Raw genomic sequence first — 18,539 nt, forward strand, 5'->3', positions numbered from 1 at the left:
CTCCCTCTGTCTCCCTCTGTCTCCCTCTGTCTCCTTTCCTCTGTCTCGCTCTCTCTCTTCCCCTCTGCCTCCCTCCCTCACTCTGTCTGTCTCCCTATGTCTTTATCCCTCTCCCTCCCTCCTCCTGACTCCATCCCTCTGTCTCCCTCCCTCTGCCTCCATCTCTTTCTGTCTCCCCCTCTCTGTCTCCACTGTTCCCTCTCCCTCTGTTTCCCTCGCCCTCTCAGTTTCCCTCTCTGTCTCTGTCTGCTTCTATCTGTCCATCCCTGTCTCGGCCTCTATCTGTCTGTTTGTCTGTGCCTGTCTGTCCCTGTCTCCCTCCCTCTGTCTCCCTCCCTATGTCTCCCTCTCTGGCTGTCTCTGTGTCTATCTGTCTGCCCCTGTCTCTTTCTGTCTCTGTCGGTCCCTGTCTCTATCTCTGTCTGTCTCTCTCTCTCTCGCTCTCCCTCTCTCTCTCTCCCTCCCTCTGTCTCCCTCCCCATCTCTCTCTGTCTCCCTCTTTCTGTCTCCCTCCCTCACTCTCCCTGTCTCCATCCCTCCATCTCTCTCTGTCTGTCTCCCTCCCTCTCTCTCTCTCCCACTCTGTCTCACTCACATTGTCTGTCTCTCTCTCTCTCTGTTTCCCTCTTTCTGTCTGCCTCCCTCACTCTCCCGGTCTCCCTTCCACCATCTCTGTCTGTCTGTCTCACTCCCTCTGTCTCCCTCTATCGGTCTCCCTCCCTCTGTCACCCTCACTTTGTCACCCTCCTCCCTCTGTCTGTCTACCTCTGTCTGTCTCCCTCTCTCTCCTTCTCCCGCTGTCTCCTTCTCTCTCTCCCTCTCTCTCTGTCTCCCTCCCTCTGTTTGTCTCCCTCTCCCTCCCTCTGCCTCCCCCTGACTCACTCCCTCGGTCTCCCTCTCTCTGTCTCCATCTGTCCCCTCTCTCTCTCCCTCTCCCACCCTCTGTCACCCTCTGTCTCCCTCCCTCTCTCTCCCTCTGTCTCCCTCCATCTCCGTCTCCGTCTCCCTCTGTCTCAGCCTCTGTCTGTCCCTGTCTTTGTCTGTCACTGTCTCCCTCCCTCTGTTTCCTCCCTCTGTCTCCCTCGGTCTGTCTCCCTCTGTCTCCCTCGGTCTGTCGCCCTCTGTCTCCCTCGGTCTGTCGCCCTCTGTCTCCCTCTCTCTCTCCCTCTGTCTCCCTTTCTCTCTGTCTCCCTCTTTCTCTGTCTCCCTCTGTCTGTTTCTGTCTCCCACTGTCTCCCTTTGTCTGTCTCCCTCTGTTTCCCTCTCTCTGTCTGCCTCTCCCTCCCTCTGTCTCCTCCGGACTCCCTCCCTCTGCCTCCCTCTCTCTCTGTCTCCCTCTCTCTATCTCCCTCTGTTCTCCTCTCTCTCTGTCTCCCTCTCTCTCCCTACCTATTCTGTGGAATGCTTTGGCCTAGGAAAGGACACCAGGGATACATGGTTTCTGGCACTGAAAGGGAGGGTGGGAATGAAAGCTACAGTATCCTTTAATTTTATATATCTAAAGTCAGATTGAAGAGCATTGATACGTTTGAAGATTTACTCAGAGGATCACATGTAGCATCTTTGAATACAAAAATGCATATAATGCTTCATGTAATCCTTCTGCCATTTCTGAGAATTGTAAATAGCAGGTGTTACAGGTACCTACTTTAACAAAACTCAATTTACTGTACTTGAAGTATGAAACGCTAAGATGGCACTGCTGGGGTTCAATCTTTTCAACCGTGACCAAAGTGGTGATCACCTTTTAACTCAATGAGCAATCTTGCTGGCTTAAATGTTAATGAGCATTAAATATAATGTTTACTTACCACTGAGCACTGCATCCTGTTTAGGGTTGAAGACAGGCTTCCAAATATAATACATCCGTAAAGCTTGTTTTCTTAATCATGTCTCGAATAATCATTCCTTTGTGTAATTACTAAGTCATGTCCCTGACCAGACACCAAACTTTGAGTGTGTTATTGAGCCATACTGTTCCTAGACTGAATCCTTTGCAGTAATTGATCCAGTGATTAACCCTCTTTAACCATTACATAAAAAAGGTTATTATATTAAAAGACAACACAACTCTTTGGGATATAATTTTTATACTATTTATTCCATTTTTATTTGTTTCTGTAGTCAAGATGTGGTGTAGCTCATTGACAATTTGTGCTTCCACAATAAACCTGAAACATATATTTACTGCTACATGTAAGAACTTTTATTTTGCAGCACAAATTGACTAATGCCTCTGCAGATTTTATCAACTAATACTTTGTCATTGAAAAAAATAACGCACAAAAGTACCTTTTAGAGAAAATACCACTAACAGCCTTATGGTACAGTGAAATATTTTTATGAAAGGAAAACCTGCCTTCAGCTTCTGTATGGTAGTTCCACCCGTAGCACACTCTAAAGTTAGGGAACAGAAGATTAAAGTATTTCGTTTTGACTTTTTCTTAGTAAGAAAAGTTATTAGAACAGATAAATTAAGTAATTTTGTAAGGCTTTTTAACCTTTAATCCCATGAATACACAATTGTTTGTAAAGTCTTCCAAGTGTGTGTGGCAAATGATGAACTGTGCACATGTTTACTGCCCAACAATGTGCCACAAAACTTACAGGGCCCTGGTAACGATTTATTCGGCACAACCGCACCTTTGATGTTTTCTACAATTCGGTCTACATTTTGGCCTCAGTGCTTACGTAAGTTAATGTCTGGAGAGTCAGCAGAGGGTCTTTTTCTCTGGGTGGGTCTTCCTGTGTCTGGTCCATCTTCAAGAAGCACAATCCAGATAAAGTCATGGTGTTAAACTGTCTGTAAGGGTCATGGAAGAACCTGGATCATTTTACTACCTGTGCAGTTTACACCTACTCGGTACTCACCACTTACTTGACTAATCTGTCTATCAATTCTAATTTCTATAATGACTCATACGCAATGCCGAACCTGCACAAGACTGCTCTAAAACTACCTTCCTGCCTCTGTATTAACTGTGTCCTGAGTGGTTTCCAGTTCGGTCAGTCTATATTCTAGCTCTGATGCTGTTACTGTTGAGCCTAAAGTATGTTTTCTGTGATGTTCATTAAGATGGCTTTTCTGGATAAAAGTTTTGTCACACTTTGTACATTTATATGGTCTTTCTCCAGTATGGATTCGTACGTGATCATCTAGATTATATTTGCGATTGAACCTTTTGTCACAAAAAGTGCACGCATGTGGTTTTTCAGCGGAGTCTATTTTATGTGGTGTTATCAGATGGCTCTTAGAGAAGACAAGTTTTGCACAATCTGTTCCTGTATAAGGCTTCGCCCTTGAATTTATTTTTCCATGTCTATGGAATGCTTCCTTCAAACTGTAGCCTTTATTGCCTCCAATACATGCATTTGCTCTCTGTGCTTGTTGGGTGTTTGAAATCGGTGAACAAATTGCATTGCTTTCATATCCATTATCTAGATCTGATCTCTGTATGTTGGGGTCTCCTAGATCAGATCTCCTTAGGATGGGGTATTCCAGATATGATCTGCTTATGTTGGGGTCCTCCCGATCCGATCTCCGTACGTTGGGGTCTCCTGGATCTAATATTTGTGTGTTTGGGTCTCCTGCATTTGATCTCCGCACTCTGGGGTCTCCAGTGTGTAGACTGAAATGAAAATGGCTCCTGAAACTGCTTTCACTTGGAGTAGACTTTGTTCCCGCGAGTTCCTGATAACATTCAGACCATGTCTGGCTTCTAAGGTTTGTGTCTTCATTAGCACTATGGAGGGCTGTTATGTTAATTGTTGCTGATGAAGACTTGCATGGTGGAGTTCTTTCGGAGAATTTTATAGAGTCTTCCACTTTCATTTTTCTGTTAATGATTTCAACACCTGTTGGAATGACAGAAGAGTCATCAATTAATCTTCAGTATGCAAGACAAAAGAGAACAGTTTCTTGAGCACATTATTCTGAATAGAAATATCACTCTGTGCACACTATAAAATATCAACATTATTAAAAAAACAAATGGGCTTTTGACAAAACTCAAGACGTGTAAATATAGAAGATCCCTCAGGTTGGCCATTTCCTGTTGAGAGTCAAATCATTCTTTGCACAAGACAATTTATATTCTGGATCTGACCACCAGCAAGGGGTCTTGGACCCTCTACTCAGTAACAGCTAGTGAATTTCATATTGAGGGCTGTGTGTTGGGTACGAAGAACAGATCTCCTACATTTAGTAATTATCCTTCTGGTGGATACTCTATTGAACCGCAGATTCCTCTCCTTGTGAATAGTCCCCAGGCGTCACACTGGATCCGGAAACTTTAAAGCAGTAATGCTGCAAGCCAGTAGGTGGCACTGTGTGGCCAAGCAGGCAAAATGCACCTCTCAACAAACCAGGCTCTCCAGGAAATAAACATTTGTCAAAGTGTGAACTGACACCCATGTAGCAGCCTGGCAGATATCGAGGACAGGCACTCCCCATGCCAGAACAGCGGCACAGCCTTACCTCTGTTGGAATGAGTCAGTGTACCTTCTGAAGTCTGCTCGTTAGCCAATGTGTAGCAGATATTGATGCAGAGGACAATCCAGGAAGAGATGGTATCTTTTTGCACTGCCTTGCCTTTCTCTGCCCCAGAGAATCCCAAAAAGAGTTGATCATCCACACAATGCTCCTTGGTACATTAATATAAAAGCTCAGTGCTCTTTTGAGATCCAGCCGATGCCTGTGCGCCTGTCTCAGGGTAATGCGGTCTGTTTGGACTGGGTGTATCAAGCGCTACCCTTGTGATCGTAACATGCAACTGCCTTTACCTGGAGTTAAGTGACATGAGCAATTGTGGTGACATCATACACATTTTGTGTTTGATAGTGATCAGCAGTGTGAACAGATCTTTTTTCCTGTGTCACTGAAGTTAAAGGTCCATGTCTGTGTACTTAACTCACCCTTGGCCTGCATGGATTGTGTGTAGCACCAGAATGTGTGATACTTGTGTGTGTGTGATGAGGTGTGTGCATGCATACAGTACATTACATGGAGAACTGTGGGTTCCATTTTAGTAGCACAGGGCCTGGAGAGGCTGGAGAGGTGAGGACTGCAGCGCCCAGACAGGAGATGTAGATTGCTGACATTCCCGAGTGCTTGGGTGGGAACATTCTGGGGAAGCAGAGCAGAGTGTCCTCACTGCACATCAAAGGTTTCTTTGATTACAGGAAGAGTTATTGGTCAGTCGGGCCTGGGCTCATTGTCAAGGAGCTGGTGGAACCAGTAAGTTTGGCCTTGGATTCTTGATAAGAGAGGAAGACTTAGGACTTTTAACCTTTAGAAGGCTTATTCCAAAGGAGGCGGTCAGGCCTGGAGTTCTGGACTTTTTGGTTCCGTCCAGAGGTGTCAGGGATAACACCCGAAGACCCCGGAGTTCCACCTGTCTCGGTGCACAAACAAACAGAAACACGGGCTTCTCGATGGTGGCGTCAAAGACCAAAGGTTTATTACTGCAGGGACACAGAAGTCACAGAAACTACACATGGGCAGTGTCTAGGAGCCTGTTCGATTTGTACAAAAAGGGTTGCTCCTTATATACTAAATATTGGGCTTCAGGCAAATTCTTTACATGTTACCACAGTTCTAAACATTCGTGTCTTAAACAATAAATATTTGGCGTTGCACAGGGATCGTCAACAGTATCTGATGTCAAAACATTACAAATGAGGGGTTCCCACTAGTCCATCATAATCCCATGTCAATTCTTCATTCAAGACCCGGACCGCCTCATCGTAAATTTCGTTACCTCCCCCTAATAAAGGCCCAGAAGGAAAGGAGCAGAGCCAGGTGCAGAAGATAGAAAGACAGGATAAGAAATGTTTGTGGGTCGTAAATGGGCACGGTTACCAGCTTCGGCCGCCTAATCATGATCAGGCCAACGAACACAAGAACCAGTATAGCAGGACTGGCCTCAGGCTGGGGAGGCAGTTCTTGCCGAGTCATGCTGCTACAGCGTTGCTGGCCTAAGGTGCACGTGTCACTAGCAAGGTGAATCGCCGGTTAAAGCCTACGTGTCCTTTAATGAAAAAGAGGTCATTGCGTGTCCATTGACTATGTGAGGGCAAGGAATACAAAATGGCTTCCGTGTTCTAAGATGGATGCCACGGGTAGAACAGAAATGTGTTTGTAACTGGAGTGCTCTTGCTCGTAGCATAGCGAAAACACCAGGATATACTAAATGGATCATTTGCGGTTCACTGATACCAAAATTATGTATTTACGACAATGTTACAAACACGAGTAAAATCGTCACGGAACCTCAGGCCAGTGTTGTTACTCAGCCAGAATTGGGGCCACTCCTGCTGTGGCAAACTATCCCTTTGACAAAAGGAAGTGCAAAGGAGAGAGCACTTCAAGAGAATTGACATCCACAACCCTAATTTCAAAGGACCAGACACAAAATCACAGTTGTGCTTAGACTATAGAGGTGCGAACAAGTTGTGCAACACCACTATTCATCACAAGAAAGAAGACCATCAAGACTTTGAGCTGCTGGAATTAGGGCTGGGGAACAAGGTTTGCCACTCTCCCTGGTGGGTGAAAGGCCATCACTCAGGAAGTCAAGACCATTTGCCATGAGCCTAGAGCACCAATCGTCTGCCTATCTGCTAAGACAAGAGGATCATGTGAGGAGGAGGAGAGCGCTAGGGGGAAGTGAGGCCCAGCAGGGATCGTGATTAGTGGATCACGGAGAGCAGTGTGAGATGCTTAGCCTGGAAAGGGCCGCTCACTGCAGTAGTGTTGGTTGCCTGACCAATCATGCCAAAATAGAATACCCTGTGAGAGTCAGGAAGGGGACCAGTGTTCAATGCAGGTTGTAGTTTGTGTGTATGCCAAAGCTGGCAACCCTCATGTGCAAAAGGAGAAGCCACTGTAAAGACAAGGACATCCCTCCACGTGCTGGCTCAAGGTGGCGATGTGCCAGGAGGGTGGCCACTGTTAAGTCAGGGCTGTTTCCCTGGTTTTTCAGGCCAAGGAAGCTGGGAGAAACATTTACCAATCACCGCAGGACACGAGTGAGAGCATCCAGAGATTGAGAACGCCCTCAGAGTCGGGGGACTGAAGCTGGGGAAAGAGTGTCCTGGTTCTACCATGATTCCCGGAGCCATTGGGCCGGGTAACACTGTTCCAGGCTGTTGAGCCTGCCTGGGACTTGAGCACTGCTATAGACTGACTCTTAGACTTTTTTGCTTGTTCGATCTTCATTCTTGAAAGGGGACTAACTAAACCCACTATAAAGGAGAGGGACTAAGGGACTTGGGGAATCCACCCATGATGGTGCCAGCGCACCAACATTAAGAGACTGTGGTGTCATGTGCCCGAGTGAGGCCAGGTAGGAATTAGTGCCATTCTCGCATGTATGGGATCCTTCTTCCTAAATTGCCTTCACTTTGTCACATTAACGCTTGACACACATTTTGCATTTGTGACGCTTGGACTGGTTTTGAGAATACTATCACCCAGCCTTTGCATTTGTGCAAGGCTTCTCACATGCGTAATACAAATGTGATTTATAATTACATCCATATGGTGAGACAGCTATCTGTAAAACACAAACAATGGTTGCCCGATTACAATCTCGGCCTGAGCCAAGGGTGACATTTTCAATGTATAGCCTTGTGTTTCCTAACATAATCTGAGAAGACACTTCTGTTAACTTTGAGGTGTCCCTGCATTCTGAAGCGTTCACCTAGCAGATGACTGACGGGTGTCCAGTTTGTGACCAAAACGGGGTCATACACTCTTATCCACTAGGTAAAAGGGGTAGATCATTGAGATTGGGGTTTTCTTGGCAGATCGTACATTCACACTCTAGACCTATAGGTTAGTATTAGCTTCCTAGGAGTACGCTAGAGTGTTATAATCTTTTATATGTATTCATATCTAACGTGTCTCAACAAAATAGTGGAGCTTTTTGTTTTATTCTTTGTGTTGACACTTACAATGACATGTGTCTGCTTCTATCTATTAATCATCGCAGCACATATCCGAATAGACAAGAATCACTATGGTTCAATAAATATTGAAAATGCCCCTTGTGTATTCTTATGTATATTTCTCTGAGCACAAGAAAGGACAAATGACTGAGCGAAAGTTTGAAGTCCGTCACAACGGTTCCTGAGGGAGTGGAGTTGTCATGTTTAGTGGTTGCCAGAACTGTTAATTCCCTGCTCAAGCTTAGAGGGGCTAACTGTGGCACTGCAAGCTAGCTAGTCCAAGGGACAACTTCTGTTACAGAGATTTATGGAATCAGTCTGGCACCATCCTAAATTTATGTTGTCAGCAAAGGCACAGTTCCTACTGATTAGTGGAAACTACTCGACATAGCGCTGCCAACATTGGTTGATTTCTTATTTTGTATGGTTCAAGTGGGTAGTTCAAGTGTGCTTCCTCAGTGATCCCTATACACCTTTTAAAACTGTAGGCATCCGTGGTGGTAGGGAACATCCTCCTCAGCGGAGCTGGTATATCCTATGTAATGGTTATTGGTAAATTCAAATTTGAAAGGATATCGTTCCCACAGTGTTAGCTAAAGTCTGTAATACATTTTTTACAAAACATGGCACAAAATATTTCCAAGAACTGCAGACACGCAGTCACTCAAAAATTACTTCAACATGGCCTCCCACGAGATGGTCGGGATGTTACCTTTGTGGTAGAGGCACACGAAGATTTTAGAACAGAGGTATTTTACTCATGGGTTAAATTCCCCACTGTAGATGATGATGCACAGCTATTTCATGAATATAAAGTAGGTGAAACACCAGACAAATACACTCCTTGTGAGGTAGAATTTCCTCTAACTTACCAAGAACATACAAATTGTTTTAAAAGCGCCCTTCCTCATAGTATACAAAATGTGAGACTGGGCCCGCTCACCAATGAGGGAGCGTCATGGCCAGTCTTAGACGGATACATTAAACATCCCAATGTCGATCATCTGACCACAGGCCAGATAAGGGGATTATATCATAATCTAGTAACAATATACAGACGTCTGACACAATTCATGGTTCACTTCTGAGTGTGCTGTTCAAGCAGTAGCACTCTAATTAGCTATACCCGGCATCAGCCCTCAAACATTAAATGCAGAAATGGGGAAAACTCCTACCAAAAGGGAAGAAATTTCATATGGATAGCACAAAAAAACAAACCAGCTTGAAGCAGTATTTCCCCTATGGGCCCGCAGGAAAAACAGAGAATACTGACAATTTGCTTGCACAAGGGCATGGCTACCCCGATAGAAGATTTTGCCACTTGGGGTACAGTCTTTGCTTCAGTATGCATGGTTCCCTTTCTTTGGCTGTCCTACCGGAGGTATTAAAACAGGTTAAGAATTAGCATGGGGCAACACCATAGGGATGAAACTGAAGGCCAATGTTACCACATTAAGTAACATAAAAGGGGAAGCAGTTGCGTTAGCTATATGCCAATACCTGAGGAAATTTCCTCCTGCACAACTTGAGTGCAAATTTCCTAAAATTATCGAAGAAACCTATGCTACGCTGGGTAGAGATAATTTGAGAGCCAGACCAGGGAAACCACAGGTAAAGAGTAATTCTGAAAATAATAAGTCTAAGCAAGCACTAGATTCTTCAACAAAGAACTAGTAGGGCAACAAGAAAAATATAGAAAAAAACAAATCTTCTGAAAAACGTACAACTTACATAACCGTTATAATGTTAAACTACCTGACAGGTATCAGTATACTGATGCACGTTCCTCTTGTTCCTTTCAGGATACATCCAACAGGTGCTCGGAGAGAGGAGGATGGGCAGAGTGGAAATTGGAAGAGTATGTGAAACAAAGAAAAGATCTGAATACTTAATGAAACAGGAAGATCAAATTAAAATATCAGAAACTCAATTTAGAAAGGACTAAAAGTCAGGTATGAGTGAGATTTTGAGGACTCTGCTTCTGAATGGTTTAGGTTTAAGTTTAGGTTTAGGGATTTGTAGAGCGCATGGCTACCCTTAGGCATCCCAGCGCTGGTATGAAACAAGACAGGAAGAGATTCCAGCACGTTGGCTTAAGGAAACAGCCATGTTTTTAGTATTTTTCTAAAGGTCACTTCGTTCTCGATCAGTCGCAGCTCTGGGTCCATATTGTTCCATAGCTTGGGTACCAGGTGTTTGAACGACCCCATCTCGATCTCTTGATTCTTGTAGTGTTCATCAGAAAGTTTTAACCTGATCTGAGATGTCGACGGGGTAAGTACTGAGAGATTAGCTCTAGTACTAGCGCTGGGCCTTTCCCGTGCATGGCTCTGAGGGCCAGACAGAGGGACTTGAACTTAATCCTGGCCAGGACCGGAAACCATTGTAGATCCCTAATGGAAGCTCTAACTGACTGATGCCTGGGTATCTGGGTATCTTCAGAAGCAGTCGGGCTGCTGCATTCTGTACCACCTGGAGTCTGTCTGTGACATATTTGGGGGAGCCCAGGTCTAAGGAGTTACCGTAGTCAAGCCTTGATACCACCAAGGCTTGAACCACTGTCTTCTGGGAGTAGGTTCAATATTTTCCTGATCATTTGGAGCATCCCAAAGCAGGTGCTCGCCAATTTTTTTTCTTGAATCTCCATCGTTAGGTTCTGGTCCAGCCACATCCCAAGATTTTTATGGAGGTTTTGGAGCCGGGCACCCCCATTCGGTTTGAGGGTACAATCGGCCTTCCATGAACCAATCTTTTCCAAGCAAGGGGCTAGTAGCTTATGGTCTGAATTGATGGAGTCAGAGATTGAGACCACTAGTTGTGTGTCATTGGTGTATGACACGATGGAGAGGCCGAACTCCTGTACTATGTGAGCTAGTGGGCTCAGGTATATATTTAAGAGGGTCAGGCTCAGGGAAGATCCCTGAGGCATTCACTATGGGGCTGAAAAGGAGTCTGAAAAGATTCCGGCTTCCATGCATTGGAAAGATCTGTCATTCAGGAAGGAGGCCAACCATTTGTTGGCTATACCTCTGATTCCAATACCCTTGAGTCTATTAACCAGTATGACGTTGTCTACCGTGTCAAAGGCCGCGTTTAGATCCAATAGCACAATCGCAGCAGCTCTTCCCTGGTCTAAAGTGCTTTTTAGTTTTTCGGTGACCACAAGTAAAGCTGACTCAGTGCTGTGTTTTGGTCGAAATCCCATCTGTGTCTGATGTATGACACCATTGTCTTCAAGAAATTGTGAGATGGTGCAGTTCACGTGTTTCTCGGTGATCTTGCCCAAGATGGGGAACAGTGAGATTGGACGGTAGTTCGCCAGAGAGGCGGGGTCGAGTTGGTTTTTTTTCAGTAGGGGTTTTACAGTGGCATGCTTCCACTCTTTGGGCACAGTTCCACTTTTAACGGATAGGGAAATGAGGTGTGAGAGTTGGGGTAGGATGCTTTCCCCTCCTTGGACAAGAATATGGGGTGGCGCTGGGTCTAGGAGGGACCCTGATTTAATATTCTGTAACAGGGACCTCACCCAACCTGTTCCTCACTCAGTTTGGGGAAGTTGAGTTGAACAGGGGAGGGAGAGTGTGGAGTGGGCATTGACAATGCTGGACAGCAAGGCTGAAGTCACAATAGTTTGCCAGTACCTGATGGATTGTCTGGTGGGAGTAGCACTGAGTGGGTATATAACGGTGGAAACACCTGATGTGAGGGTGAGCGCCCTGCATTGGTTATACCAAGTACAGCTACGGTTGGAAAGGGAAGTACCCAGGTTTATTAACTACCTCTTTTAGGGGGAACTCACTCAGGGGTATGACATTTTACTGGCCGAGAAAGATTGGCCTGCTGACTTCGTAATGGATAAACCAAAAGGAAAAATTGTATGTGATTTAAAGTTGCATGACTATAAAAGGCCTGCTAGTTTATCGCCAACCTGGACCCATGTCCAGATTTAAAGGCAACCTTCTAGAGTGCGTCACCGAAACAGCGATAAGAAGAGACAAGTTTCTGCTGCTGGGAGACTTAAACGCACATCTGGAAGACCCTCTAGACAAAGGAGCGATGGAGTTCCGGGAAGAACTTCACACCCTACAGTTAGAGCTCAAGGGGCAGCTTCCAACACATAACCGTGGGCATCTGTTAGATCCCATATTTGCCAATTGGGAGGATGTTTTGGTTGCTCCCCCAGTGCCCCTGCCCTGGACAGATCACTTTTTTGTCCCATTTGTTATTCACCTGCCTAAGCATAGAGTTAACGCTTCCGCCCCTCTTAACTACCCCCGTCGCAGGTGGGCAAGATTCTCCGTGCCAGAGTTTAACAAGGCTCTCATCGCGGAAGGGCCCCCAGGAGGCAACAATGTGGCAACGGCAAATAAATTGCTCAATGACCGCATCACCGCTGCTCTGGACCGCACAGCCCCTTTAGGCCGGCCAACAAAAGGTGTCCACAGACAAAGAACTGCTCCCTGGTTCAGCGAGGTGCTGCGCAGCGCCAAAAGGGACTGCAAACGAGCAGAGAGACAATGGAGAGTGGCATATGATGATCGGATGAAAGAGGCCTATCTCATTAAGAGACACACCTATCATAATAAAATCCGAATAGAGAAAGCCACATACTATGCAGACAGAATCCAGGGGGCAGAGAATTCTGCCAGGGAACTGTTCAGCATATATAAGTCCTTAGCCACCCCTAAAACTTCCACTCAAGATGAGGATTACTCAGTAGCTGCATGCAACCGTATTGCTAACTACTTCGGAGACAAAGTGTCGAAAATTTACTCTGCTTTTCCTGAAAGCCCACCTGCAGCGGAAGAGCCTGTAGACCCAGTAGCAGAGGAAGATGATCAAAATCTGCTACTTAATTTTACCATCCCCTCTCCGGATGAGCTAGTCAGAATCTGCAGATCTGTTAAATCTGGCTCCCCCCGAGATCCAGCATCCCCAAAAAGGTTGAGCAACAGTCTGGAGACTCTTGAACCCTATATCAGGCACGTGCTAGATGTCTCCTTCCGATCCAGCTCTTTACCTGAGGACTGGAAACAGGCTGTGGTGCTTCCCCTCCGCAAGAAGCCCAACATTAGCTCCGAGAAGCTGGACAACCTACGTCCCATCTCTCTGCTGCCTTATTTTTCTAAGGTAGCGGAGAAGGTGGTAAATAAACAGCTAATGAAATATGTGGAGGAAGGCAACCTTCTTCACCCTACCCAATTTGGGTTTCGGCCCCGTCACTCTACTGAGTCTGCCATTCTTAGGGCTACCGAATCCCTCAGGCAGGGTGCAGATGAGGGACAAACCATGGCTCTAATCCTACTAGACCTCAGCGCTGCGTTCGACACTGTAGCACATTCCATCTTGCTACAGTGTCTGAACAAAGGCGGGGTGAGAGGGGCAGCGTTGAAATGGATTTATTCATTTCTTACTGGCCGAGGCTTCCAAGTGAGGCAGGGTGACCACTACTCTGAGCGAATTTTTTTGGACCAGGGGGTGCCGCAGGGCTCGTCCCTGAGTCCAACACTTTTCAACCTTTACGTCGCTCCGATTGCCACCTTAGTAGAGAGTCACGGCCTCCGTATGGTGTCGTATGCCGACGACACGCAGTTGGTTATCTCCCTGTCGCGCGCACCCGGTCTTTCGGCGGACATCTTCAGAGCCTGCATGCAAGATCTAGCTGCCTGGATGTCCGCCAACTGCCTCAAGCTCAACGGAGGCAAGACCGAGGTGCTGGTCGTGGGGGGCTGCCAATCAGCGTGGACGTCGGCATGGTGGCCATCCTGTCTAGGTCCAACACCTATCCCATGCCAGAAAGTAAAGAACTTGGGCATCTGGTTTGATACTGACTTTAACTTTGGCCCTCAGATCAATCAGGTGGTCGGATCATGCTTTGGGACCCTCAAAAGTCTCAGGAAGACTTTGAAGTTTTTACCTGTGAGAGCCCGTCAAACCTTGGTGCATGCACTAGTCACATCAAAGATGGACTATGGCAATCTTCTCTACTTAGGGACCTTGGAGAAGAACCTCAGCCGCTTACAGGTCCTACAGAATGCCGCTGCCCGACTAGTGCTCAGACTACCCAGAAGAGCCGCTTCTGCAGCGGCCCTTCGGTCTTTGCATTGGCTCCCGGTCAGAAGCAGGGTAGAATTCAAAGCCCTATGCACATGCCATCGGATCATCAATGGGAGATCTCCTCTCCCTCTGCAGGGACTTCTGACGACTTATGAGCCGTCCCGCTCCTTGAGATCCTCCGGCTCGGGACTCCTGGTTATTCCCAAGGTGTCTAGAGCACGGATGGGCGGAAGATCCTTCAGGTACCTTGCAGCCTTGAGATGGAACAAATTACCCATGGCATTGAGATTAGAGCCATCAGAATCAGTATTTAGAGCCAAGCTTAAAACTGCACTATTCACTCAGTAGGGTATGCCGCTTCTGTAGGTTCCAGAAAGAGTTTCTCCTCAGCGCGGGGACACGCCGTTGTTGCGTCACCATGCGCTTTATAAAACCCCCTAAATAGAAAATAGAAATTGCACCTCTTCAAGGAATAATCCTCTATTTCCGGTAATGAAATCAGATCAATCATATTGTCTAGTATTAGATTACAGACATTTGAACACAGCTACTCACACATGTGCAGTACAAAATGCACACAGTGCAGCAATAATGAATAACATTGTGCAGAAAAATGCAAAAAATACTTTATATCTCAAACAGATTCTTTTGCCAAAATATAGAGCATGGAAGCAGATATTTGACAGCCTTCACAGCGCTAGGCTTAGAGAAACAATTTTGCCATTTACCCAGGGGGTATAAGAATAGACCTGGGCTGTTTTCAACCAGAGTCACAGAATTACTTCTTTGAAGATCATTCACTGTCATATGTCGATGACATATACTTAACAGATGTCTAATTTTTGGAATAAGAGCAGTCAAGTGAAGGCAAGAGCCTGGCGACCTATTTAACCCTTTGCATGCTGATGACGGCCCCCAGCCGTCATGCACTACGGTGCTCATGGGCTGATGACGGCTGGGGGCCGTCATGACCGCACCCGCGATCGGAATGTGCCGCAAAGGCGCAGAATCGCGGCAGCATGCAAGGGGTTAAAAGAAAAAAAAATGTGCATTGAGCCAACCACCAACGAATCTGAACCAATTGCAATCTATATTAGGATTGCTACATTTTGGCAGAACATACATTCCTGATTACGCAGAACAGGTCAAACCATCTTACAACTTTATATGTCCAGACTTTTCATGTACAAGTTGAACACAGGAACACATGAACAGACAGAAATTTTACATTCCAAGCGACATCAGGATCATGCGTTTTTCCTGCTGGACTGTATGTTAAAAGCTGACATGATAGCTCCCAAAGACTTAGAACACAAATATAAACACTACAGCACATGTAAACACTACAAACCTGGCGATCCATGTAATTAAGGGTACTTCAGGGTACACTTATTTCAGTGCAGCTAAGGTGACACGGTACTGATTGCGTATAAATCACATCTCAAATGCTGAAATGCATTTTGCACCAACTGAAAAGAGTCTGACAGTCCTGACTGCTGTAGTGAGAAAACATGCACTGGCACAAGGGAAACTAAATATGGTTGTGACCCCAGTACTGACCATAGAGATGGTTACAAGAGCTACTGTGTCAAACACAAAAGCTCTACATCCAAGATGGACACAAGGGCAAACTCTCTCCCTGCAGCAGATGTAGATTATAGATTTGACTCTACATTACAAACACAAGCATTTCTCCAGTATGAGCAAGAATATCCTCTGTGTAATGAAATAATGCCTCTAAATCGCTATGACTACATCATTTACACTGATAGTTCTACACAACCTGCCATAGGGTCAAAACAGCAATATTTAGCCGCATGTGCAATTGTAAAAAGCTGTATGCAAGATGGAACATTCCATTAGGAAAAAAACCTACACGCAGTCACTAGGTGATTGCACAGCACAGCTGTCAGAACTTAAGGCTCGAGTACTAGCACTACAAAATACAGATGTCGGATTTCCCATACTCATTGTGTGTGAATCCTATTACTGTGCGCAGTCATATAATGAGTATCTTCATTATTGGAGTCAGAATGGATTCAGAGATTCCAAAAACTGCACAGTGAAGCACAAGTTGATTTGGCAATAGGTGGCAAGACTGAAAGAATGTCATTCATACATTAAGTCATCAACGTGTTGGTATGCACATTGCAGGGAATTCATTGTCTGATGAGGCAGCAAAGCCGACGATTCGCACTGCCACAGTTGCTGTGATAACTCTTTCCAGTAGAGAATAGACAGAGACATCATGGTGGCTATCAATGCTGCGTGCTGTGGGCAATGATACACACTTGCTGGAAGATTTTCCACTCAGGTACTCTTACAAATTAGATGCACAAAACATATTTTATGCTCTGATTGCACGAGTGGAGAACAGAGTGATATCAAACAGTGACCGCATACTAAGACTAATACTGGCTGCACATAAGTGTCTGGCTTCTGCACACACAGGGGTGGCTGCTACAATTTCTCTATTGCAGCAACGCTATCGGTGGCCGGGTCTTTATAAACAGACCAAGAACTTTGTCCTGAGATGTAACATCTGTCTACAGCTGAAGGGTAACACCTTGGCGCGTCCACACAAGATACCGCTTTTGATTTCCAGCAAGCCTCTGGCTTGTGTGTATTTGGACCTCTGCGGCCCCCTATCATCTGACAAGGCTTACAAGTACGTCTTGGTGGCAGTGGATTCCTGCTCTCGATTCCTGTGGGTATGGCCACAGAGATCAGCTGACGCAGACAGTGATATAAAGGACCTACAAGTCTTTATAGGGACATAAGCAGTTGGAACATTACATTTCGACCAGGGTCCAGTGTTTGGCTCTCAGACTTACAAAGAGGCCATGGAAAGTTTGATTGTGACCCTGCGTTTCTCATCTCCATACTTTCTCGAGGGAAACAACAGTGGAGAAGAAAAAATTGGACTTAAAGCAGTGTTTCACAGCAAGGGTATTTGGCGCTCACTGCAGTCGGGTACATCATCTACATGGGTCAGAGGGCTTTGAATAAAATGCCAAGAAAGTCCCTGGGTGGTCAGATTCCTTATGAGATCCTTTTTGAGGTTAAGATGTGGATCCCAGACCGACTGCCAGCACAGTGGCCTCAGAAACACCATTTGACATCACTGAACATTTGGCTGTTTTAAAGGAACCGAACGATTTCCAGGATGAACAAAGCAACTGTAGGAAGCTGGCTCTGTATATACTATACCAAATTAAGGTATAGTGTGTATAGAGTCCAGTGGATCCCCCGAGACTTTACAGAGGTTACAGTAGATAATACCTTACTCTCTTTTGTGGTTGTGTGATTGAGCAGTTAGGCTTTCAGAGGGCTGTGTTAAGCATTTGTTGTACACACTCAGGCAAGACATGATTACACACACTCAAAGACTGAATCCAAGGTGAATTGTTTTGTATAAGATAATTGTTACTTTTATTTTAGAACCAAGAGAAACTCTGTTGCAGGTAAGTACCTGTTTAAAATAGCAATACTTTTCAGGTACAGTAAAATGAGTTAGCAAAAGCAATAAGAATACTTTACAGTGATATTGAAAATACTTTGTGGTGTTAATCAACAGTAGCACTAACTTAGCAATGTAAAAGATAGACACTTACGGCCTGATTACGATTTTGGCGAATGGGATACTCCGCCACAAATGTGATGGATATCCCGTCCGCCATATTACAAGTTCCATAGGATATAATGGAATTGTAATACGGCAAACTGAATATCTGCAACGTTTGTGATGGCGTAACCCTGTCCGCCAAACTCGTAATCAGGCCCGTAGTGCAATGCCAAGAAATGCAATGCAATCCTACAAAAGGAAAACAGTTATGTACATTTGCAGGGAAGTACTCGACTTACACATCCAGTCTTCGGGGGTTTAGACCAAGAGTAGGCAAGGGCCAGATCAAGGTAGGTACTGCACTACCAGCTGCACTGGGGTGGCTGGGAGCAGACGTCACTGAGTCCTATGTTAGTCAATGAAGACTGGGGGCACCCATAAAGGTGCTGGTTGCAGGTAGGTACCCGTGGTTTTAGGGCACAGGCCATGGGGTTTAGGCAAGCACAGGGGGCCACAAGGCAGCACCAACCATACACCACCAGTGGCACAAGGGCGGTCAGGTGCAGGATGAAATCAGCATCAGGCGCCATTGCATTCGGATTGTGGAATCTCAGTTGCACAAAGAGGATGCAGGCTACAACCTGGAGGTTGAAAGAAGGTGACCAACAGCTGGGAAGGTAAGTAGAGGTGTCGGTGGATGCTGGGGCAGTCAGATAGGCTCCCCAAAGTCGGGGGCTGAGGACGTGAGAACTTCTTTACTGGAGCCTGTCACCGTCAGGGGGACCCTTCGTGAGGTTCCAGGAGTGGTCAGCCACTGATGGTTTTGAGGGCAGGATGGCTGGGGATTCTTCACTGGACAGAGGAACCACTCAAACTTGGGCCATTGGCGTTGAGTGTAGAGTGGGCAGCTGATGCTGTTCCTGCTGGATCTGGGGTCCTTGGAGTTGGTTTCTTGTGGACAGAGTCA

At 45.8% G+C, this 18,539-nt stretch overlaps 1 protein-coding gene across 2 annotated transcripts in view; it reads right to left on the bottom strand.

Annotated features, from left to right (window-relative positions):
* Positions 1–2,080: 2,080 nt before the first annotated feature.
* LOC144772193 (uncharacterized) overlaps positions 2,081–18,539 on the bottom strand; it is a 93,717-nt gene continuing 77,258 nt past the window's right edge. For both annotated transcript variants that reach the window (XM_078656320.1, XM_078656321.1), the window contains exon 7: positions 2,081–3,855. In XM_078656320.1, coding sequence (XP_078512446.1) covers positions 2,957–3,855 — 899 coding nt within the window. In that variant the 3' untranslated portion in view covers positions 2,081–2,956. The remainder of the gene's footprint in view (positions 3,856–18,539) is intronic.

Source organism: Lissotriton helveticus, chromosome 8 (genome assembly GCF_964261635.1).
Source record: "Lissotriton helveticus chromosome 8, aLisHel1.1, whole genome shotgun sequence".
Classification (NCBI taxonomy): domain Eukaryota; kingdom Metazoa; phylum Chordata; class Amphibia; order Caudata; family Salamandridae; genus Lissotriton; species Lissotriton helveticus.